The following is a 25,609-nucleotide window of genomic DNA, read 5'->3' as shown; positions in this document are numbered from 1 at the left end:
GTCTCGAAGAAAGAAAAAAAAAAAAAAAGATGGCACTGGTGAACACCAAATGAAGCCTTGTAAACAAATGTCAAGGGTGTGTTAGAAAGGTCCCGCCTCCACGTTGCTTTGTCTCAAATATGTCACACAGGAGCATGTTAGTGGCCAAGAGAGCACTGACAGATGTATTACCAATGCCCCAGGAGAACATGACGGCTAATCATTGTCAACTTGTCTGGATTAGAATCAGGAAGCAACCATCTGGCAGTGACCATGAAGGTGTTTCTAGAGAAGTTTAACTGAGGTGGGAAAACCCCTCTTGAGTGTGGGCTGCACCATCACATGGCCTGGACTGAACAGAAACATCAAGGCAAGCTAAGCACCAGCAGTCATTTCTCTCTGCTTCCTGAGGGGCGGCTGCAGTGGGACCGGCTGCCTCGCGCTCCTGCCGCCATGATTTCCCTGCCATGATGGACTGTAACCCCAAACTGGGGCTTCACTCCTTCACTTCGGTTCCTAGACTTGCCATTCTGGGTCCTGAAGTAAGAGAAGGCATGTCAAAGCTGCAGATGGCCTACAGTAGATGTGATATGAGTAAGAAATGAACCTTGTAGGGTCTGTGAGTTGTTCAGAGGGATAAGGCACTGCCCAGTCTACACTTCACAATCTGCTCCAGCCACAGAAGATGCCCGCCCAGGACACTCTCCTGTCTCCTTAGTTCTACACGCTTGGAACATCCTCCCTTTCCTCCTCCTCCATCTTCTCCTACACCCACCACCAACATCCTCCATAGCTGACAGACTCTATTTCCCTAGCTCCCTCTGCAAATGCCTGCTGCTTGACCCTAATTTCCAGTACCCTGTGCTGCCTGTTCCTTCATCTGCCTGACCTGCAGGGCTGTGGCCTTTGTTCCCTAGCCTCAGCCTGCTGTTTATCACACAGATGCTCGTTATAGGCTGGTTTTAAACAAAGGAAACAGGAATGGGATACCCTATCAGTTGGTAAAGTGTTCGCCTCCCACGCATGAGGACCTGAGTCTTATCCTCCAGCACCCACATAAAAATAAAAAGATAAATAAAAATTTTAAGGAGAGAGAGAGAGAGAGATCCCTGAACTGAAGTTCTCTGGCCTGCCAACCTGGATTACTTGGGACTAAAAAGTTTCCAGTCAATGAGAGATTCAGCTTCAAATAATAAGGAAGCTGGCACCTGAGGAATCAGGGAAGTTATCTTCTAGCCTGAGTACACACAGAGGCAAGCAAAACAAAGGATCCAGGAAGGAGAGAGCAGGGACAGCCAGTACAGAAGCCCCGGTGCCCACTTCTCACTCACCGGTACTGTTCTTTGGCCTGCATGATGACAAAATCCCACTTGTAATTAATCTTCTTGTTCAAGAAATCATAATTTTCCTAGAGAAGAAAACCAGAATGAGACAGGTAGCTTCACAGGATAGGCCACAAACAGCAGGGCAGAACACAACAAACCAGCAAAGGATACCCATGGCTCTCCACGGCCCAGCAACTCCCACAGCATCAAGGGGTCAGACAGAATTCTCAAATGCCTTTGCAGTAGGTCTCCCTTTGCTTTCTTTAAAATAACTGTATCCCGGATCTGATTGGGAAGAAAGGAGGTGGATGGTGGGGGTGGAAACTTTATTCGACAATGAGGTTCAAGAATCTAGAAAGCAAGACAGGCCTGGTGGCACAGGCCTGAGGTCCCAGCTTCTCAAGAAGCTGAAACAGGAGGATCCAGCCTGAATAATACAGTGAGGCCCTGTCTCAAAAGAAAAGAGTTTTTAAAAGAGCTGAGGGCATGGTTCAGAACACTGGCCTACTAGGAAGGGGGACAGGGAAAGTGAGGGTAAGAAGGGAAGGAGGGGAGGAGAGTGGGGGAAAGAGGAAGAAAGAGAAAGGCCTTCAAAGTGTGTATGGAACCATCACACTGCAATACAACATTTTGCACTATTAACATATACTAATAAAGAATTATCAAAGATTAACCCTGACTTGATGTGATGGATGGATGTGGATAGGTGTGGACACATTTTAAAGAATTAAAACCCATAAAATTATTGCCCTCTACCAGATATGTCAGCCTCATGTCCTAGTTAATTTTTGCTGTCAACTTTACACAACCTAGAGTCACTTGGGAAGAGGGAATCCCAGCTGATCAGACTGGCTATGGTACATATCTGTGGGGCATTGTCTTCTGGGATTGTTGATTGATATAGGAATCCCAGCCCACTTTGGGCAGTACCATTCCTAGGCAGGTGATCCTGAACTACCTAGAAAGCTAACTGAGCATAGCCAATGAGAAAGCCAATAAACAGCATTATCCCTTCATGGTTTCTACTTCAGTCTCTGCCTTGATGTCTCTCAGTAACTGTGATGGGAAGTATAAGCTGAAAGTGTAAGCTTTCTTCCCAGAGTTGTGTTTCATTCGTGATATTTATCACAGTAATTGAATCGAACTAAGATACCTTCTGAAGTTTCCGGCATGTCCTTTGGGAAATCTGATTCACTCAGCCAAAAATATGTCTTTCCTATTATCTCCACACCACAAATTTAAGTTTAAATATGTTAATCCAGAGCTGTGTGTTATTACGTATATTAAGTTATCTCATTTGAGTGCAACAAAAGGACCAGGATAGGCACAATATCCCCAGTAACCACCAAGGCAAGGGGTTAAGTTACAGCAGGAGAGAACTGAAGCTATACACAGAAAAGGGTGTATAAAGGCTGTAAACAAGTCAATGGATGGACAGATGGACAGATGAGAGGTGGATGATGGATGGATGGACAGATGAATGGATGGATGAATGGATGATAGGTAGATGATGGACGGATGGATGGATGGATGGATGGATAGATGGATAGATGGACAGATAGATGGATAGATGGATGGACAGATGGATGGATGGATAGATGGATAGATGGACAGATGGATGGATAGATGGATGGACAGATGGATGGATGGGTAATGGAAGAATGAGGAATACACAGATGAAGGACATGTAGGCAGATAAGTAGAAGATGTATAGATGTAGTAATATAGAAAAGAGAGAAAGTATCTCACGACTACATTCTACTCCATTATTAAAAACTCTGTACCTTCTCATATTCTTCTAAAATCCCCTTCTTCTTGATATTTCGCTTAGCTAGATAGATGGCTGGAAAGGAAAACAGTGGCATTTTCTATCACTGTCATATTCCAAATCCCCTGAGGTAGCCAGAAAAGATGCTTAGCCAACTAGGTTCCCTCCCTCTCCCCCCACCCCACGCCTCCAGGGATACTTCCAATACAGATGTGAGCTGACATAAAGGTCAGGATGACAGTTAGACAAATGTCATCCAAATCCAGCACACAAATAAGCAGCGTGTTCGGTGAGAGCAGAGGCATATGAGCAAGTGAAGTATTTACCGTAGTCTGTGTCTTCAGCTGGCCATTGCTGAGTGGGCCAGAAATATGGTGTCTACAGTAGAAAGCAGAAAAACCATGGTTACTTATGGAGCTGGGGACTTGTGGATTCCCCAGCCTGGGATGAGAAAGATAGCCCTACCTTAGAACTCTAAATTTCTAAATTCCTGATCTTTGAGGATATAAGGTTAACTAGTTAACTTTCCAGGAAAGATCTACCCCCCCCCCATTACCATGTAAGGTCAAGATTAAAGCTCACCTGAAATCGGTAGAGACTGCCGTCAGGCTTGAGGATGAGATTCTTGGGGTCTTGCAAAGGATAGATGTAGCCATACTTGACAATAAAGTTGCCCAGGTTCTGTGCCTCTGGAGAGAAGGAGTTTCCAGATAAAAGTTAAAAATGGAACCAAAGCAAGAATCTGTGGTTCAGCCCGTGACCACCAAACTCCAAGAGAGTGGCCCATCCTTACAGCATAAGACCTGAGGCCTGGGACAGAGGTTCCTTTTTTAAAGATTTGTTTGATGTGTTATGCGCATGTACATGGATGTAATATGGTGTGTGGGTTTGTATGCATGAGCATGTGCATGCGTGTGAAGGGGCCATGTCATGTCTCTTTCTTGTTCCCTACCTCATTTTTTCAGACCAGGTCTCTCACTGAACCTAGAGCTCACCATTTCAGTTGGTGAGCCCACAAGATCCTGACTCACCTCCAGCTCCCAGTGCTGGGATTACAGACTTGTGCTGTCTTTTGCACAACTGCTAGGAATTTGAACTCGGGTCCTCACATTTGCAGAGCAAGCACTTTATCCATCCAGCCATCTCCCCAGCCCACGCCCTTGCTGCCGACTCTGGCTGTTTTATCCATGAAGGTCCTGTCTCGTCAACCGAGAAGTGCATTTCTTAACGACTCATGCAAAGCCTCCTTTTGACTTTCCCCTTTAGTATTGCATGCATGGCAACCGGTAACTGCATAGGCGAAGGCCTCACCCAGGTTAGAGATCCAAAGACGCTGGATGATCCATTGCAGAACATCACCTCCTGCAAAACAGAGACGCATCTGATCAGCACCGTAACCTCTTAACCTAGCCGGGGAACACCATGCCCTCCTCCACAAAGTGCATCCTTACTGTTTGGTGGTGGTCCTGTCCCTGAGCGACCCCACCCATTCATTTAAATAATTCAAAACAATTAATATCCACTGAGACATGACCCCACCAGATAGATCTGCAGCTCATCCTCCACTACACACTGTCTTTTATGTATAAGTTTGTTTGGTGTTTGTTTGATTGTTTGCTTGCTTGCTTTCTGCAGAGCCTTACTAAGTTGCCCAGGCTGACTGTGAAATCATTCTATACGGTCCAGGTAGTCCTGAACTCACAATTCTGTTTCTATCTCCTGAGTAGTCACGCTCAGTCTTTACCTTACTCGCTGCATTTATCTTTTTACCATAAAATGGTTTAAAGACCACCACCCATCAAGTGGACAGTAAACAGACTAAGTCTAAGCATAAAGAAAAAAAAAATAGATTCTAAGCCAGCTAGGGTTCTGAATGGAGTTTAGACATATGAGAGTGAACCAGAACGGAAGATTGGAATTAAAGGAAGGCTGAAGGCAGGGATGGTTCTCCCTACTCAAGTCTCCAGGTATGACACTCAAGAGCCAGAGAATTCTAAATTCAAACCTTAAGGTTGCTGCGAAGGTACTTTTATCCGAGTGGAGGAGGGAACCTATTTTAGTAACATCTTGTAGGTTGATACAAAACTTTGGAACATAGAATGTAGGCTCCTTTGGTACTTTTGCCTTGGGCCTTGCAAATCTTGGGTTCTGGCCGGGGAACTACACAGAGCTAAGACTGCATAAAACGAAAGGCAGGAAAGGCAGGCAGGGATGAGTCAAGAGAGACAGTGCACTCAGCTACACGTCCCTGAACATTTACGTTTACCTCAGGGCGGAGAAGAAATAAGTCCAGAGAAGCCTGAGGCTGCTGTAGAACCCGTAGGAACTCTGAGCTGATTTCTCAGCCTGAGGCCTCTGGCCTCACAACCAGACACTTTCTGTACAAGAGCAGTGGTGTCTCCAAAGAAAGACAAGATGCCCAGAACCAAACTCCCCAACTCAGACAGCACCTGTAAATGGCAATGGTCACATTCCCCACATCTTCAGCCTGATCCCAAAGGCAGAATCTGGTCCCTGCCTGCCTGGGGACTGGCCCCCAAAGCATGTCAGAGAAGGTCACAGCTTGAGATCCTATCATCTGTATCTTTGTGGCTAGCAATCCTCAATGATACTTCTCTCTTTGGAGGTAGAGAAAGGATATTCCTTTTATAGCCTTCCAAAGAGATCGATTATGATCTCCTTATATTCCCTGGACATAATTACCTGATACGGTGTGGTTACGTATGAACAACCTGTACCTCTTCCTTACGTATTTTGTAGGCTGAAATGGATGACCAGCCACTGTCTCTGTCTGTACCCACACGCCACACTACTGTTTCCAAACGCCCTCACCTCCCGGGCCTCTCAGCTTTGACTCACCCTAAGTTGGTTGCTCCAAAGCAAAAATACTTTATCTAAAATTCTGCTTAAAATCCTAGGCCTCTGTGTGTGTGTGTGTGTGTGTGTGTGTGTGTGTGTGTGTGTGAACCAACATTCCACGCCATGCATCTCTTTAAAGGCGTGCAACTTGCAAAACTGCCTCAGGCAGACATCAGACTGATTAGTACTCTCTGCTGAGGAGCCCAGGGCTTTCTCATCCACTTAACTGCTTCCTGAAATAGACCAAATGAATTTACAGTGCCACCAGCATCTGTACCAAGGGGACTGTGCTGGCAGCAAGGCAGGCTGGCTGTTCAGGCTCCACAGCCGACTGTTTCCGGAAGCCCTGGCTCCCGCCATTGAAGAAGCTGTATGCACTGTTTGCTCTCGTTGCCTCTGCCTTGGCAGGATGGGGGGTCCTCCCTCATGGTTTATTTCTACAGAGGGTGAAACTCAAGTGAAGACAGGGAAGATGGCAATCTCACCCAAATCTAAAATCACATATAATCCATGTTCGAGAGAGGAAAAGCATGAGGGCGTTCGAGCACACACACACGCGCACACACACACACACACACACACACACTCACACACACACACACACACATACACACACACACACACTCACACACACACACACACACTCACACACACACGCACACACACACACGCACTCACACACACACTGACATGAGACAAGATGGAGTCTAAGTCTCAAAGCCAGACTCAAATTCAAGGTCATTCCTGAATAGACTCAGTGCCATGGGGACTAGTTCTCAACCTCTTTATTGTTTCAATACTGGAGATTGAACCTGAGACCTCATACAGGTTGGGCAAGAGCTGCACCACTCAGCCACAGCTACAACTTGGACGTCTTTACTTATCTATAGCCCCATCTGTAAAACAGGGGTTGTCGTACCTACCCCTAAGTCTATCCTGGGTGTAGCAGACACAAGGGAGGGAACTGGCAGCTTTCATAAGCTTGACACATCTGCCACACAATGGGCCCTTGAGCAGCAAGCAAGCATGGCCTCTCTCGTCCCTGCTACCTTCCTCTCAGGGCGGGTTTTCTGCTGCCACTTTATAGTAAGAAAATGAGGGCAGGGCTGGGAAAGGGGTACTCAAGGGATTAAACCCCGGGTGTTCCACTCGTGTCTAGGGCTCTTCACACAGCTAACTCAAACTGATTCATGTATTTATATAACAAAGCTTTTCTTAGCATCCTTATGCGTGTGGTCACTCCAAGTGCTGGGGTTGCCGACAAGCAACGTAAGAACCTCCCACTGAAGGGTCCTCTAGACCAGAGTTAAAAAATTCAGAGCAGAGATGACAGACAGCCACCAGGATGCCTTCCAGGACAGCTGCCTCTTAAACCTCTTGAACATTAAAAAAAAAAAAGCCTACCCATAGGTCTCTACTCTCTGGATGCCCAGGGCCACTCTGAAGCCCAGTCTCCCATGTGTTCCTGAACTGTTCTGAAGCACTCCAAATAATTCCTATTTTGCCCTCAACGAGCCAGAGTGGGTCTTCCATTAATTGTGCTGGAGGAACTCTTAACATGCATTACCCTTGCCTTGCCTTTCTCGGTGTAAGGCATGAACTGTACAGCATGTCCCTGTCTGAGAGAAATGTCACAGGAGTGAGTAAACCTGTGTTGCTCAGGGGCCGGGCATGCAGCAGATGGCTGATGGGCAGTAAAAGCCTGAACTATCCCTCCCCATGTCTGTTCGCACTTGTAAGAACGTTGGGATAGGTATGACCACCCTGGTGATTTTTACGTTAAACAACAACGCATTCAAAGCAATCAGAGGATGATGGGAAACAGCCTGTCTCTGCAACAAAGGCACCTCGTGTGAAAAAAAAAAAAAATGCATAGTCCAAGTGCTGGGCACTGCTCAGCTGATAAAGTGCTTTGCACACAAGCTTGAGGACCTGGTTTTTTTTTTTTTTAATTTGTTTGTTTGTTTGATTCATTCATTGATTGATTGTTTTGTTTTTAAAGCCAAGTGTGGCAGCAGGCACTGGGGAGACAGATGAGCAAGCTCAAGCGTGGTTAGGGACCCTGTCTCCAAAAAAAAAAAAAAGACCAAAGAAAACAGTATCCAAGGAACAACAACCAAGCTTGATCCTCTACAGACATGTGCAGGAGGAGAGAAGGAAAGAGAGAGGCATTCAGTGAGGTCATGGGTAGGGGCAGGAGCTCCCAAATCCCTGGTTCCTAGAAGCTGTCTGCTTCTGCAGGCAACATGCCCCACTGTGACACAAAGCGTGGGTAACTGAGAAAGCAAAATGCATCCTTATGTTCACACACAACATCACACACACACACACACACACACTAATGTCCCTGAGTGACACTCTGGAGTACCCTTAAACCCTCACACGAGGAGGGACTAGGGATTCTGCCCCATAGGGAAAGCTCAGGAGGGTCCGAGGGTGGATTGGGAGGGTGAGGGAAGATAGGTAGAGGCTCCATTTCTCAGCCAAACAGCAGTAAATATTTCAGTTTTGTAGACTCGATGCTGTCTGAGCACAGCCGTATATTTGGGCTCTGTAGCTGGTATGACACAGCAGCCATAGATTACATGTAACAGAATTAAAGCTTCACTTACAAACACAGGCAAGCTGTGGGTAGTTGGGCTGTGTCCTGGGTAGGTTTCTATTGCTGTGATAAAACTCCATAGCCAAAAGCACTTAGGGAGGACAGGGGTTTATTTGATTTATATGTCATAGTCCACTGAGTGAAGCCAAGACAGGGACCTGGAGACAGGAACTACAGGAGAAGCCATGGAAGAACACTGCTTACAAGCTTGCTCCTTGTGGCTTGCTCAGCTAGGTTTCTTATACAACTCAGGACACAGCAGTAGCACTGTCCCCCTCCATGGGCTGAGTCTGCCCACATCAACTACTAAATAAGAAAATGCCCTATAGATTTGCCTACAGGCAATCTGATGGAGGCATTTTCTTAGTTACTTTCCTCTTTCTAGCTAACTCTAGCTTGAGTCAAGTTGACAATAGCAAATAAACTAATAATAACAACAACAATAATAACAACAATAATAAAGCAACCAGGACATCATGTGTGCTCAAGTTTGCCAGTCCCCTGTGGGTTTTGTTTCAAGTCACATCCAAGCCACAAGCCACATCACCTGTCATGGCATGAGGGACACTGGTGACCAAGACTCTCTGGTTCTGCATTCTGACTCCCGTCTCTGGGTTCTGCATGTCCTTCACAAGTGCTTCAATCTGCAAAACAGAACAGGAAAAACCTGCTGAGTTAAACTGTGTCAGAAACTTTTCATAACACCAGCAAGATCCAAACATGCAAAGGGGACCCAGAGGCTTCCAACCTGGTGCAGGAGCCAAACAGACACTAAATAGTTACAGCACAACCAGAACCATGCGTGTGCTCTGTAGATAGAGGCCTCCCTGCCTGGGAGGCCCCAAAGAGATGGATTCTGACCCAGGGAATGTGCAGAGCCTCAAGAACAGACTGACCTCAACAAGAAAGATTTTGATGGACAGAAAATAAGAGCACACCACAAGCAGAGGTGGGAGGCAGTAGTGGGAGGCAATGCCTGTGACTTTGAGAAAGGAACGAGATGAAGTGTTATTTGAAGTGGGAATGGCAGGTGGGGACCAGGTTACAATGGTCTTCACATGCTGCTTCTGAGTTAGATTTTGGAACAGCAGCTATTACGGGAGAGCAACGTGTCCATCACAAAGACAAGGAGGCAGAAAGAGGTTTTCCAGGGGAGAAAAAGGGTGAGATGGTCCCTGATCCATTCAGAGTTGTTGCAACCATCCAGAAAAGATACCATGGAGCTTCTTCCCCTGCGACCACACCCTCAAGCTGTACCAGCATAAGATGAGCCTCTGAATCAGCTAAAATGGTTCCTGTAGTGAGAATTCTGGAATTTTGATTTCTTTACACACACACACACACACACACACACACACACAGAGAGAGAGAGAGAGAGAGAGAGAGAGAGAGAGAGAGAGAGAGAGAAACAATATTATAAGAATCCCAGTTGTAAGGAGGAGGTGGGGCTGCTTTGCACTGTCTGAAGTGGCTGACTATGATTTGCCCTGTGCTCTAGCAGAGGCGTGGTTTTGCCAGTTGCAGATTATGTGTTGTTTGGAATTCTGGGAACTTTTCAGGTGGTATATGAATGCTAGGGTCCAGAGAGACGGGGTTGGTGGTTGCTGGTCACTGGGGGTAGGGGTGGGGGTGGGGGTTGGTTATTGTTTATTAGTAGTCATGCTCAAAGAAGAAACAAGAAGAAAGAAATTAAGACTCAGGGCTTCCTCTGTCTCTCTCCCCTCCTTCCCCCCTCTCTCCCCTCTATCCTTCTTTCTCTCCTATCTAGTGATAGGGGTGATAAAGGGTGGGAAAAAGAAGACCCCACAGAGTAGAAAAGACCAGCTACATGTTCCTAGGATCCTTTTCTCACCTTTCCCTCTGATATTCCAGGAGGCCTACCCTGACTGTCCTACTCAAAGCTGCAACTTCAGCACCCTCAGATCTCCTGGTTGCTTTTCTATAGCATACAACTTCTAACACAGAGAGCAATTTACTTCGGCCTGTTGTTTATTAGGTGTCTCCCCTTTGCACCTGCAAACTCAGCTCTTGGAGGCTGGTCTTTCTCTGTCAGTGCTTCCTGCTGTATTCCCGATGCCTGAAGGAGCGTCTTGCATAGAGCTGGTGCTAAACAAGCATTAGACACATAAATAATAAGCAAACAAAGGCAGCGTGAAGAATATGGAAAGGAGACCGGGCTCTCGACACTGATAAAGTGAAAACTGGCCACATTTGCAGTGGTCGGATAGTTGAATGAGGGGGGCTGGTAACGATGCCAAGGTTCGGGTCCTATCTGACCAGAGCAGTTAGTTATCAGAAAATAAAAATCCCAAAGAATGGCCGGGATTGTAGCTCAGTGATAGAGCCTTGCCCAGTATGATGAAGATCTTGGGTTCAACCCCAGTGCACAGACAGGGAGTAGAGAGATGAAGAGAGGAGAAGGAGCCATGAGGAAAGACTGGGCAGGGGCGGGGGGGAAATAAGAGAAACACATCACTTCTGCCTTGGCGTGATTACAAAAGGCTGCTGAGAGACTCTCACTATGTGGAGATGACTGCCCCAAGTACCTAAAAAGCAAGAGTCAGGAGGCAAAAAGGTAATGAAAAGCCATGAGTGTGTGGAAGCCAGAGAAAAATGACAAACAGTCCAAGGAAGCTGGAAGCATAGGAAGAGAAGACTCACAGGGAGATTACCTTAGCCTTACTTTTGTTAAAAAAGACTCTTTTATCTTCTATCAGGCATGGTAGTACATGCCTGTAACGTCTGCATTGGGGAAATAAGAGGCTGGAGGATCACTTCAAGTTGCAGGCCAGCCACAGCTACATGGTGAGACCCTGTCCCAGTAAAACCTAAATAGCGGGCCAGAAAAAAAATGGCTTAGCAAGTAAGAACACTTACTGTGCCAGTGTGGAGGTCTGGCTTTGAGTCTCAGACCCTTCATAAAGGTGGTTGGAGAAAACCAACTTTTTAAAGTCATCCTCTGACTTCTGTGTGCATGCATTGTAGCACACATACCAAATACCTCAACACACATACCCACAAGTAATAAATAATGTGTTTACAGTTTTAAAAAGCCAATATGATAATATTTCCCACAGAATATGGTGACACATGACAATAACCCTAGCATTTGGAAGGTGGAGGCCATAGGGTTGCTACAAGTTTGAGACCAGCCTGTTCTACAAAGTGAGTTCCAGGCCAGCTAGGGTTACATAGTAGGACTTTGTCTCAAAAGAACCAAAACCATATAGCAACAACAACAACAAAGTAATATTTCCACTTGGAAAAAAAAATGGAAATAAAATCAGGTGAGAAATAGTTTTAAGCAGAATAGACATTTTTGTATGTACAAAAGAGACTACCTAGATGTTTCTACTGACATTTGATGTTTACAGTTGATACTAAGTCTCATGTACAGGGATACTAAGTCTCAAATGTCACCTCCTCAGGAAGTTCCTATTAATAAAGAGACTATCACAGTCCCTCCCTAAACCGTCACTGCTTCCAGTGGCCATCATTGTTCTAACAAGCAGGTATATCCCTGGGGAATGCTGGGAAAACAAAGAACGATGGCAGTCCATAAGCCTAAGATTGCACAGGTGCAATCATCTCTCTATCATGTGGGAAGATAATGCAAGATCCCAGCAGATGTTATAGCCACAGATAGAACTATATCCAGGATATGTTAATTTACCCTAACATATCCTGTCCTATGCATTGCAATGATAAACTTTAATGTATATATCAAGCACAGGAAGTATTCTGGTTTGCATCTGGTTTGGATCTGAAAAGTCCCTCCAAAGACCAATGTTGAAGGCTTGCTCCCAAAATCTGTATGGAAGTAGGACTTTGAGGAAGCAATTGTGTCATGAGGATTCTGACCAATGGGTTAATCCAACTACAAGCTCTTAATCTGACAGACTATTGGGAATGATGGAAATTTAGAGGGAGGGTGGGAAGGAGTTGGAGAGGGTAGGGTCCTTGGAGAGATGTCCTTGCAAGCTACATCCTGCCTTGCCTGCCCCTCCCTCTCCCCCACTCACTCTCTCCCACTCCTTGTTTATAATGTCCAGACTAAGGTTGATTCCCAAGTTAGCAATGGAGAGAACTGAAGCTGCTGACAAGGAAAAAAATGCTGTAACAAGATAACAATGAAGACCAAGCCGAAAAGGTCATGTGAATGCAATAGGGAAGCATCGGTCCCAGAGCGAATCTTACCAGACACACAGGTGTGCAATAGGAAGATCTGATGGAAGATACAGTGTCCCCAGGCTAAAGGGGAGCTCCACCCACAGGCTCGGGACCTGAACAAGAAAGGGAGAAGAGCCCCCTCTGTCTTTCCCTGGTCCACAGCTCTATCCTAAAGTCTGAGCTGCACACACTTGGACACACTCTCAGGACTAGCTGAGACCCATCCTCGAAAACACTCAAAGCAAGCAGCTCCCCAGTTACTAGCTTCTTCTCAATTTAACAAACTTGATACTATCACGACGCCTCCCACTCTGTGTGGCCGCTCTGATAGACAAGTCCTTTTGCACCTTGAAGGTACTTGTGGTCAGAAGCAAAATGAACCCCAGATTCTCACCCCACCTCCTGGGATTCCTTTCTCTCTTAACTGAAGAACTTGTAGCAGCCCATTTGAGTTCATGGGATCTCTTTCCCCTTTTCCAAAATGGGGGCCATGCCAACATGTATCTCAGTAATTTATATGGTTTGATAATAGCTTGATATGTAATTGAACAACCATTAGAATGCTTTATATGGAGAGATGTGTGAGTGTGTGTGTGTGTGTACATACATATAAAGCCATATAGGCTGAATATCCCCTATTCAAAAATGCATGATACCAGAAGTGGTTTTGGAGTACAGCTGTGGGAATATTCACATATACATGGTATCGCTCAGAAATGGAAACCTGTTATGTCTAAACGTGAAATTCACATTTGTTGTATCTACTGCTTTTGACACGTGGCCCGAAAGAAAATTTTATGCAGTATTCTAAATTATTTTTCACATGAAATAGGTTGTGTGTGTGTGTGTGTGTGTGTGTGTGTGTGTGTGTTGTGGACTTTTTTGATTGTGGTATCAGGTTGATACTCAACAGGCTTCCAGTTCTGAAGCGTTCGGTTTCAGGTCTTTATATTGTTTTGACTAGGAATGCTGACAGCATGAGCTGCCATGCTTACATTCATTTATATTAGTAGTGTGCATGGAATTGATGCATCTGTGGAACTCAGCAACTGATCTGTCTAGACATCCGTGGGTGAAAACCCAATCCCATCACTGAAACGAATTCAGGTGCTTATTAAGCACTGGGAGGGTACAAAACAGTGAAAGATATACCCCCTAGTCCTCACAGATATACACCCAGTCCTCAGCCACATACCCCTAGTCCTCAGAGAGTGGCATGAAAATTAGTTAACTAACATAAAAGCAAGGAATCTGGATGTTAGGAAAGCTCAGTTCAAAATTCTGCTCCAATCTAAAATTGAGAAACCATAACTGTGAAATTGGGGGGCAGGTGGCATAGCTCAGTGGAAGAGCACACATGTAGCATGCATGGAGCCCTTAGTTTGACACCCAGATTCCAAACAAAGAAACAAGGAGCTGAAGCTGAACATTTCGGTGATTCGTTCGAATCTCCATAAACTAGAGCTTGTGGCTTTTATCATATGGGGATGCTGCAGAGATCAAACGTGAGAGGAAGCATGGAGGCATTAAGATACACCACAGTACTTATGAGACCAAAATTACACACTGAATTATAAGGAAGGACAATGCTTGTAGTGTTAAAAGCCAGAAGGGGAAGGTGACTAAAATAACCCTCAAAACTCTATGAGGAGGGTGGGTAGAATTGCCCTCGGTCGTGAGAGCCGGACTGTACTCCCACAGGGGGATGCTGTGGAAGAATGCTGGACTTCTCTACATGGGGAAGTAAGGCGGCTGACACGTGCGTGCACTCTTGTGTACACAATAGACAGCGATGGAGACATTGCGCAAAGAGGTTAAAACTCAACTTTAAGGATGCTCCGTGTGATCCAGCCATCCGACCCCCACACATTCATGTAAGGAAGCTGAAATCGGGATCTTGAGAAGAATCTGCATCCACACGTTAACCCCATCATCATTTACAATGGCGGAGATGTGGGGAGAATGTGAGTAGCCATAAACAAGTGAGGAGATAAGGAATATGTCACACAACACACACACACATACACACACACATACATGCACACACATATGCACACACACATATATGCCAAAAGGCATGTCTGCAATATTCAAAGATACAGATGAGCAATGCGGATGTAATTCACATTGGTAGGGGAATAATTCAGACACAGAAGCAGGCAGAGTGCTCATATGAAGAGCTGTTTAAAGGCAAAATCAGCTTAAAGAATGCTGGTTGCCAGGGGCTAAAAGAAGAAGGGGAGATTTGCTAATTGAGAAGTATAAAATTTCAGCTAAGGGGAGTAAGTCCTAGAGACATGCTCTACAATATTGGGTTGATTTGGGGGTGGGGATGTTGTTTTTTGTTGTTGTTGTTGTTTTGTTTTGTTTTGTTTTTCAGTTGATACTGCTGGGCCATACACTTAAAACTCTAAGTTAGATCTCCTGTTAAGTCTTACCACGATACAATAAAATTGAGATTAAGAGAGGTTAACCCAGTTGCAGTGGAGGTTAAAGATCATTCAGGGAAGCCCTGAACTGAAAGTTCTACCTGCTGCCTCTCTCCCACTCAGCCACCTTGCCTTGAAGCTGGAGGGCTCCCACCTTCTCAAGAGTGTGGGCGCTGTCCTCATTCAGCACCGAGAAGTACTGGGTAGTATTCACCTTTGTTGCAAAATTAAGGCTTGCAGCTAAGCCACCATCTCAGGATCCAGGCTGGGATCCCCTGTGTGGTCCAAGCCACGGCCACACACAGGTCAAAGGTCAGCCTGAAGCCGAAACCCAGCAACTCCAGAAACTTCTCAGATACTACTCATGCCTGTCTGTGAAGAAACGTTCCCATTCCCAGTGCCATCTTGAACGGAAAATGCATTTCAGGGTCTGGGCAGGTGGCTCAGCCCATAAAGTGCTAACCACAAAAGCAAGAGGAGGACCCAAGGCCAGTGCCAAATACTGTTAGTATTCCGTCTAAACTCCACCTCCACAGTTACTTGGCAACCGCCAGGTAGGCCTGGCCCACTATAAAAGGGGCTGCTTGCCCCCTCCTCACTCTCTTAATCTCTTATTCTCTTATTCTCTTACCCTCTCTCTTACCCTCTTGCCTCTCTGTCCCCTTCCCCTTCCTCTCTCTCCACGTGGTCATGGCCGGCCTCTACTTCTCTTCTCTCTTATCCTTCCACCTTCTTCTCCCCACCTTTGCCCTATCTCCTGAATAAACCTCCTCCCCTTGGAACCGTGTGGTCTGGAGTGGTCTGTTCTGAACTGCGGTCGGACTTCTAACAACTAACAGATACCACAACACACGGAAAACTCCGGGTATAACCCATGGAATCCCAGAGCTGCAGAGGAAGACCCCTGGCCTATTCTAATTGGTGAACCCCAAGTCCCAGTGAAAGGCCCTTGAGAGTTCTTAGCAGTGAGTCTCGGAGACATAGATTAAAGAAGTACCTGACTTTCTGAAGTTAAAGCCAAGATTTCTTTCTCTCATGTTAGCTGCCAAACTGAAAGGATAAATTCACTGAGAGAGAGAGAGAGAGAGAGAGAGAGAGAGAGAGAGAGAGAGAGAGAGAGATATGCTAGAGGACAACCTTGGCTCTTCTCCCTCAGGCCACCGCCTTGCATTTAAGGGTCACTCATTCAGCAAGCAGGTTGAGTACAGCATCTGGAGGTTCCACTTGTCTGTGCCTCCCCTACACTGGGGTTAGAAATGTGCACCACCACACATGGACTTTTTTTAAAATATATGTGGGCATTTTACTGAGTTATCTTCTCCACCCTCAAAATTGTTTTGTTCGATGAAAGAAAGTTGTTTCATGCAAATGAGGGCCTATATATTGGAGAAGAGACTGTATCCCACCTTAAAAGTTAAAAACCCTGAGTTTCCCCAAGAGAAAGTCAGCAGATTTGATTCCTTGTCTTTGCAATTAAAAAAAAAAAAAAAAAAAAAAAAACTAGTTATTAAGAATTTGAAAATAACCTTCAGAGGAGGAATAATGAGAGTTATTTTAAAAATTACAATGAGGGAGTCAGATTTCTTTCTAACAGGTGTGTCAGCCTTCACAAAAAGGAGAAGCCTGTGGGAGGGGGGTTCATCACACTGAACTCGGGGAACGTTGTGAGGGAGTCAGTACACTAAGGTTCCGATCAATTTTTCTCAGGCTTTTCCCCCATAAACCCCTCTGAGGGGTCTCCCCAGTCACTTAAAACTCATGGGATTCTAAGTTCATGGTGCCATCTCTGAGAAACTGTCACAGTCTGAGAAGCGTTCCCCAAATTCATATACCAGCCTCAGTATCTCCGAAGACAGGTGTTTTGAGAAGAGGAGGAGCTCTTTAAAAGGCCAGAGTGGTAAGAGCCAAGTTGGGGGGGGGGGGGCATGCGTGCAATCCTACTCATCAGAGGCCAGAGAGTCGAACAGTCAGCGCTAGCCTGAATTACACAGTAAGACCTCTGTATTAAAAAAAAAAAAAAAAAAAACCAAAGGCTGGTTCTGGCGAGAAGGCTCGGTAAGTAAAGGTGTTTGCAACCAAGCCTGCCAACCCAGGTTTAATCTCTGGGAGCCACATGGTAGAAGGAGAGAGCTGACTCCGAAAAGTTGTCCTTCAACTTCTACACATGAGTGGTGGGGTCAGCGCACGTCCACAAAGACACTGAAAAAGCGAAATTTTCAAAGAGTATTTTTGATGGAAAGAACAAACCAAGAGCCCGTGGTAGAGCATGACTTAGCTTTCATGAAACATTGAATTCAATCCCCGGGGACACCACCCCACCCACACACTCACACACAAGCATGCAAACACACAGGCACGCGCACACACACACACACACACACACACACACACACGCGGGATCTTTATGAAAAGAGGATTAGACCCTAGCTGAGAGGATGATGTGAGGACAGAGTTGAGCTATCTACAAACCAAGGAACAGAGGCTTCTCAGGAACCCATCCCTGCCAAGCTGCCAAGCGCTGAGCTCAGATTTCCATCTCAAGGGCTTATGCTTTTGTTATTTAAACCACTCAGCCAGCCTGTGACAGCAGCATAAACTTTCACATCATCCCTAGGTAAAGGGTAGCTACAACCATCCCCACTCTGCTCCCGGGAAGACCAGCTTTCAGCTCCTCTCAAGATAAAGAATCAGCCGGGTTCCCAGGCAACAACAACAACAACAACAACAACAACAACAACAAAAACCATAAAACCAGGCCACTGCTGGGCCTCTGGATGACCCTGTGTTGGCCTCCTAGATGCACATGTTCCTGGCTGAAACTTGACTCCGGGTGAGCTAGGGACCTACAGTCTCATAAAGGGATCGGAAGAGATGGCTTTGATGGCTCCGACATCCCACCTACCTACCACACCCACACTGCTCCCCAAATTAAGGAGCTGTCACTCACAGTGGAAGATCTCAGGGGCTGGAATTTTCCTTAACACTGGAGAAGGCCCCCAAGAGGACAATCATAATTACCGCTTTCCTATATTGAGTTAGGGCAAGTGACCCAAAACCACAGGGTTGTTTTTCTAACTGAGGCGTTTGTGACCTTGCAAATAGGCCATGATCAGCTCAACTCAATGGATTAAAGACATACCAGACTATGCCTGGCCACTACATGGTGGTCTTGCCCCCAGATCTGCTCTCTCCACCCTACTCTTACCTCAGCAAGGCATTTCAGGCATCCCCAGCTAAGGACTGTGGCTAGATTCTGTTTTTGTGTCTTGCACATCTCATACCTGGCCACTAAATCCTATCCCATTGGGAAGTCCTCTGACCCACTCTGGACTACAGTCTCTGCTTTAGTTGGTCCACAGAGTTCAGTGTGTTCTCCAGCTCACCCTCCTAAGTGATGAGTTTAGCATCCATTCATCATGACCATGCCGCCCCTTAAATTAAGGAAGAGTACCCTGTGGACACTTTGAATGTGGACATTATTCATTGGGGATCTGCCCAGTGCAAGGTAGATATTAATTAGTATTCCACTGCCGGTAAAATTCCCAGTTGGGTACCCATAATAGATCCAATTGTTGCCCAGTGTCCCCAGAGGCTATTGTTTCAAACGTATATTCAAACTAACTAACAAGCTCTTCTAGAAAGACTAACGCTTGGGCAGAATGTAGTTTAGGTGGTAGGGCACCTGCCTGCCATGGATGAAGCCCTGGGCTTAATTCCCAATACCACATAAACTGGGTACGGTGACACACATCTTCAGTATCAGCACTTGGGAAGTAGAGGTAGGAGGGTCAGAAGTTCCAGGTCATTCTCTATGGCATAGAAATTTTTAGGCCAGCCTGGGGATACATCAGACCCTGGCTTGGTATCAGCAATTTCCAAAATGCAGCCAGTATCAAGAGGCTCTCATGGTCTCATCAGAACCACCCCTGTAGCATGTAAACTAACCCACGGCACTCATCCCTGGTTTTAAAAAACATCAAACGGCATCTCATCAAATGCAGAAAGCGTCAGATCTTCACCGCATCATGTGAAGTTCTTCAGCGTCAGTCAGCCTTTCTTACCTCCGGCCTTCTCATCCACCCACTTCAACACCCACCCCCTGCCCTCCCTCTTCCTGCTGATCCGGACTCACGGAGTCTTCCGTATTGACAGGCTATCCTACATGTATGTATTTTTTATCACCCTAAGATGTTGCTCATCTTCCCCTCTTCCCAGAAAAACATCAATAATTTTTCTAACCCAGTTACAAGCCTCCTTGTGAAACCTTGCTCTTCTGAACCCGAGCATAGCATACTTGTCCCGTACTGGGTGCATCCTCCAACAATACCTGCCACAACCGTGTACCGTGTTTCTCATGGCTTACCCAGTATGTCTTTCCTACTGGACTCCGAGCTCGTTGGCGCACCTGGCACCTGGCACCCAGAGCTGCATTTTGTATACCAAATAAGAGGATAGTATGGGAGAGTGAGCCCATCCTCCTCAACAAGTCTCCTTCACACCGCTGCTTCTCAATTGTTGTCTAAGCAGAAGGGAGATACCATAAGCCACACAGAAAAGCCAAGTCACCTAACAGAGCGCTCCTTCCTATAGCATCAAAAAATCCCCAGGGCACTGATAAGTAAAAATGGCCAGGATAGTGACTATGTTATCATTGAGATATGCAGACCAGCACCAGAGTAAGGGTCCATGGGGTCCGAGCTAATCACCCACGCTCTTCAGTTCGCCATGTGTCACCAGCTAACCCCACAGTAAATCCTGGCAGATGGGTCTCTACCTTTCTGTCACACTTGTTGGCTTGAGCCAACATCTCACACTCACTAGGTAGCTGTAACAGCTACTTTTTATGTCAACTTGACACACGCTAGGGTCATCTAAGAAGACAGAATCTTAATAAAGAAAATTCCTCAATAGGATTAGCCTATAGGCCAGCCTGTAGGGCATTTTCTTGATTGAGGATTAATATGGGAAGGCTCAGCTTACTGTAGGCAGTGCCACCACTGAGCTGGTGGTCCTGGATGCTATCAGACATTAATCCGAGCAAACGCTGGGGAGCAATCCAGTAAGCAGTGTTCCTCTATGGCCTCTGCTTCACTTCCTGCCTTCGGGTTTCTGCCTTGACTTTCCTCAATGGTAAACTGCTACCTTTCCTCCCTAAGTTGCTTTTGATCATGGTGTTTAACCACAACAATAGTAAACCCAACTAAGACAGCAGACAAGGATGGCCTTGTGCTTCTGATCCTCCTGCCTCCACCTCCCAAGCACTGGGATTACAAATATGCACAGCACGTCTAGTGTGTGTGGACTGAAGAGTGAATCCAGGACTTCCTCCAGATCCCCAGGCATCGATAGCTTAAACACAATCTGACATGAGGGCAGCAACTTGGCTTGGGAGTACTCTCTCCAGACACTGCATTGGGCTTGAGGTGGAAGCCTGTGATGGAAACACTTTGACTCACAGGAGACAAGGTCCTGCTGACCTGCATTGGTCTCCTTACTTTGGGGAAGAGCTTCCATTCCCAGGGTGTTTGGAGTAATGAGGCAGGTACAGAAGACCCTTAAATTGATTTGCTGAACTCAGGGGACATGAAGATAGCTTATTACCCATCTGGCTCACCACCGTGGTCATCTTAGTTTACAGTCCTCCACATCATTTGTCTATCCCAAACTTTGCAATGATTCCCTAGGGTGGGTGGGAGATCAAACTGCCTTCAAGGCATTCTGAGGGCTCATTGCTGTCTCCTCTGCCCCCTCTACCTTTCTGCCTGTTCCTGGTGCTTTAAAAGATGTCTTCTAAGCATCAACAGACCCTCAAACTCACCAGATTCCCTGTGTCATTACACCTCTGCACCTTGGCTTATGTTGTTCACTCTACCTGCAATCTCTGCCTGTCTCTGTCTCTCCCTCCCTCCTCCTCCTCCTCCTTCTTCTCCTCTCTGTCTCTCAATCTTTGTGTGTGTCTCTGTCTCTCTGTCTGTCTCTGTCTCTCCCTCCCTCCTCCTCCTCCTCCTCCTTCTCCTCTCTGTCTCTCAATCTTTGTGTGTGTCTCTGTCTCTCTCCCTTCTTCTTCCTCTTCTTCCTCTTCTTCTTCTTCCTCTTCCTCTTCTCTCTCTCTCTCTCTCTCTCTCTCTCTCTCTCTCTCTCTCTCTCTCTCTCTTTCTCTGTCTCTCTCTGCCTAGACTCTTCCACTTATCCTTCAGGTCTCAGACGCATGTCCCCGAAGCACATAGGTCTACTTACAACCTCCTCACCTATCCCACACCATAAGAAAACTCTGATCGTTGTATCACACTTGCACAGACAGGGCCACACCTGTATTGTTTCCAGGTTCCACCAACGCTTGTGTGACTGGCAAGTCACTTAACCTCTCTGAGCCTCAGTATCCTTCTTTGTAAAGGACAATAGCAACTGTCTGACAAAACAAGATAATGCATGCAAAGCCCTCCTGTCCACCTTGAACACTGATTGAGTAGGGAATGGTACCTGCACCTGGGTCCACATACTGTTGGTCCAGGCCTTTTCCTGAAGGCCTGGCTGTCTATCTAGCTCATGTGGATAACTGCTGAGGATTTTCTACCATAGGCTCCTGAGGTTCTAAAGACCTCCATTCTGTCCTCTGACCTATGGGGTTCTGTGATCCAACCCAAAACCCCGGTGGGCACAGATGGGTTGCAGACGGGATCCTTACCAGTAGAAGGCAGCTAGGAAAGCAATACTGTGGATGAGGAAGACAGACTGTGTAGACCCAGAGAGAGAAGTTGCTCTCCCTGTGGACTCAGAAAAGCCTGCTTCACAGAGGAGTTTGGCAGAGATGGGAAAGGATATTCCTGGAAGGGCTTGGGGTCCTAGAGAAATGAGGACACTCTGAGTGACAGCTCAGGGTGCTCGGGCTGCCCGGTTCTTCTCCTTGGAGGGCAGGAATGGGAGATGGGAGGAAACCGGGCCCTGAGCAACCAGGCTGCAAAGGGTGGACAGTGTCCTGTGTGCCTAGGAAGTCAAAGGGGCGGGGAGCATCCTGTGAGAGAGCTCACTCAGCTTGGGAAAGAAAACCAATGTGTATGAAGGATGTCAGGGAGGAGAGGAGAGGCAGTGAGGACCAAGAAGTGGGGTGAGTGCAGGGACTGGGTGGAAAGAGAGGCTTGGCTGGGAGAAAGGGAGAGATGTGGATAGATGGGACAGAACAGGGTGAAGAAGAAGAGGCTGGGGTAGAGGTGAGGGGAGCTGAGGTAGAGGTGAGAAAGTTTAGGATGGAGCGGAGAAGAGGACAGGCTGTGAAGGAAGTGAGGGGGTCCGAGGAGGAGCTGAGAAGTCCGAGGAGCTAAGGAAAATTCTGTGGAGGTAAGGTATACCAGGATTGGGGTGGGAGGTGGGGCACAGAGGAGGCTGGAGAACAAGACACCACTCAAAAGGCTAAGGGAAAGGGTACTTGGAAATCATAAAAACATGAGTGCTCCAGACAGACACTCTAAGTCTCCAAGCCAGGGCTGTCCTGCATGGCAGGAGAAGACCATCCTAGACACAATCTGAAGATGATGTTTTACTTTTGACCACCAGACTTGGGCAGCTTCTTGTTTCATTTTAGGGGCTGGGAGCTGCACTGTCTACTCTTCCGAGTGAGACAGCGTTCCCTTCCGTTTGCAGCATGGCCCTGGCATCTCCTCTACCTGGCTTCTTGAGAAGATGACCAGGTGTGACGAATGTCCTGGTGTGCCCAGGTCTGTCCAGCTTTTAACATCTTGTAGATTAGGACAGTTAGTCACCAACTGCACCCAGTTGCTAAGCTCCAGGGGCTCAAGGCAGGGCCCAGCTTGTCACAAAGCATCTGGCTAATTATCCTCAAAAGGATAATCCTATGAAAAGTGGCATGAGCCAGAGGGAGGGCAGACAAGTGACCTGGGACTTAATCCTGTGAGTGTCTCTTCCCACACTTTCTAACTTAAAAGCCCAGAACAAAATGAACCACTTTGTCCCCAGACACGTCACCCCATAGGTGCATTCCACCTCCCACACGTCCATCAGGAACGGACCCCCTGTGCTGGCCATTTGCCATCGACAAGAAAAGGTTCTAACTATAGAGAAAATACACCGATTGTCAACCTGGGGGTCGGGGGGGGGGCTCTTGATTCCACAAATCACATTTTTTCTGGTCTTTTTATGCACACACGCATGCACACGCTTAAAAATCCTGCTGTTTGGTATTGGGAGAAATGTTCAAAATGTTCATTTAATAGCCGATTCCTTGTAACAAATCTCCGCGCAGCTTCAAGCACCCTCCTGAGTAACAGGTTGTTTTTGGCCTCCAGCAGATCATCACGGCTGCCTTCAAATTCTCCACTATAAACAGTTTACGCGAAAATCCAATCATTATGGTTTTAAATACAACACATACAGCCACACAGAAGTCATTTAGTAAAATTGGGCAGCACGCACAGACCTAGATAGACGCCCTCTGCCCCTGCCCAATCTTCCCTTGGACACTCCACATACTGGGTCCCCGCCCACTTGCCAGGGTCCAGGTGGGGACACCCGGGGTACCTTTTGGAGAAATGCCATCCTCGGCCTGTACTGCTGGCCTTGGTGTCGGATCGTCATTCTGGACCCTGGATGAATTCACGACCACAACACGAATGGGAGCGAAAGGGAAAACCCCCAAGTTCACAAGCCAGTCTGGTCCGCCCCAGCCTGGGCGTGGACCGGGAGACACAGAGAGCGGAGCGCGCAGGACCCGGAATGCCGCCCGCCGCCCCTCGACTCTCCCTCGCACCCGCCGACATGCAAAGCAGCTGGAATTCGCGCCAGCCAATCAGCGAGCAGCGCCGCGCGCTCATTAGCATGCACTGCGCGGGCTCCCACCTGCCACCAGGGGGCGGCGTCCGGCTCCACCTGGACCCAACCTTAGGTAGGAAGCCCGGATCAGGGATGCTGAAGCTGATAGAACATCTGCCCCAAGGTGTTTGAGCCTGTTAACCTAGGAGAAATTATGTACAGAAGTGAGACAGAGCACGGCGGGAACAGGGCTTTCCCGTGCCAGCTTGCAGAAGAGTTGAGCATCTTTGGTAAGTTAGTGCTAAGAATTTCTTTATGAGAGAAGTAAGACTTTTAAACAGTTTCATGATATCCAATAGAAGTGTCCATCAAGCTTCTGGTAGATAAATGAACAACGCCGTGATTGTTCCTAAATAGATATTTAAGAAAAAAAAATCAGATGTCGACTTTTACTTATTGACCTAATAAACTAATGAGTAAGATGTTGGTTTCAAGAGAGGAAGAAGTGAGGAAGTGTGGACACTCGTTAGCTAGCTGTTAGCCCTTAGGCAAATTATATTTTACTTCTAATTCCCAATACTTGTATTTGTTTGTCTTTAATAGACTCTTAAAAGAACTTTTAAATTGACCTAAAAATTGAGCAGATAGAACAGAATAGAGGCCTCCAGAGTGTCCACTTGCTCCACACATTCTTAAGCCCCCTCCATGGTCAACCTGTCTGGGGATATTAGTATGTGTGTCACCAATTGATGGGCCTATATTGGCATATATGTAGAAAAAAGGATGACGCCCTCACTTAGTCTACACAGGCAGGATAGACAGGCACCGTAATATCTCACATGTTTAAGTTAAGAGAGACCAAAGGGGTGCTCAGTCAACTGGTATTCCTTTAGAATATAAACCCTTATCCACTATTTTTTTTTTCCTTTCAGGGTATATTTGTACGAATCCGTTGAACTCTGTAGACACTCTCGGAAAACATGCTCACACACATATTCACATAACACTGACTCACGTTTGCAAGCAACATCAAAGTGCTCGTGACTGGTTTCCTTGGGACCCCATTCAGAAGCCCCTGCATCACAACCTTCAATAGAATAGGATCTGAGCTCTCCAGAGATCCACTGGTGCAGAGGACCAGAGTTTCTGCCAATCAAACCAGACCTCTGAGAAGTATGTTCCTTATGTGAGCTGGGAACCCAGGAAAGAGCTGCAATAGCTTGACTTTTCTTCATGGAACAACTTCCTGGTTTAATGTTACACAGAATACACATAAGCAAATAAAGCCCGGGTTCCCTTCTGGCACCAGCATTCCTTAGTTCTACAAATTCTAAGTAGAGAAAATAGAGGTGACTTCCTGGGATGGTGGGTTGGGAGTTTAAATCATTCCGCAATGAAGAAAGGCAAAAATGTAAGGAATTGTGCGCAGCTCTAGAATAGGACCTGTCTTGGGAAGCCTGCTGTTCCCTGCCATCTCTTATCAAGCTTGCCGGTGACGCAATCATCTTTTAGAGGATCTTCCCTTAGCCCATTGGACCAGAGATGCTTGGTAGGCATACCAGAGCCCAGTCCTCGGCCTGTGATGTGGCTCCACAAAGCTTAAGTTCAGCTTCTTAGATCATTACTCTTGCAAATGTCAACTGGAGGCAGACAGGACACGGAGACAAGAGGAATCTGAGGTGGAATGCGAGCTGAGTGCAGAAGGAAGTAGAAA

At 46.6% G+C, this 25,609-nt stretch overlaps 1 protein-coding gene across 2 annotated transcripts in view; it reads right to left on the bottom strand.

Annotated features, from left to right (window-relative positions):
* The window catches only part of Rgs9 (regulator of G protein signaling 9), a 72,143-nt gene extending 48,221 nt beyond the window's left edge, over positions 1-23,922 (bottom strand). For both annotated transcript variants that reach the window (XM_034507358.2, XM_034507360.2), the window contains exons 1-7: positions 23,665-23,922; positions 9,081-9,177; positions 4,384-4,434; positions 3,655-3,761; positions 3,399-3,450; positions 3,089-3,147; positions 1,311-1,387 (exon numbers count right to left, since the gene is read on the bottom strand). In XM_034507358.2, coding sequence (XP_034363249.1) covers positions 1,311-1,387; positions 3,089-3,147; positions 3,399-3,450; positions 3,655-3,761; positions 4,384-4,434; positions 9,081-9,177; positions 23,665-23,721 — 500 coding nt within the window. In that variant the 5' untranslated portion in view covers positions 23,722-23,922. The remainder of the gene's footprint in view (positions 1-1,310; positions 1,388-3,088; positions 3,148-3,398; positions 3,451-3,654; positions 3,762-4,383; positions 4,435-9,080; positions 9,178-23,664) is intronic.
* Positions 23,923-25,609: the final 1,687 nt, after the last annotated feature.

Source organism: Arvicanthis niloticus, chromosome 6, assembly GCF_011762505.2.
Source record: "Arvicanthis niloticus isolate mArvNil1 chromosome 6, mArvNil1.pat.X, whole genome shotgun sequence".
NCBI lineage: Eukaryota > Metazoa > Chordata > Mammalia > Rodentia > Muridae > Arvicanthis > Arvicanthis niloticus.
This window is presented reverse-complemented; position numbering and strand designations above follow the sequence as displayed.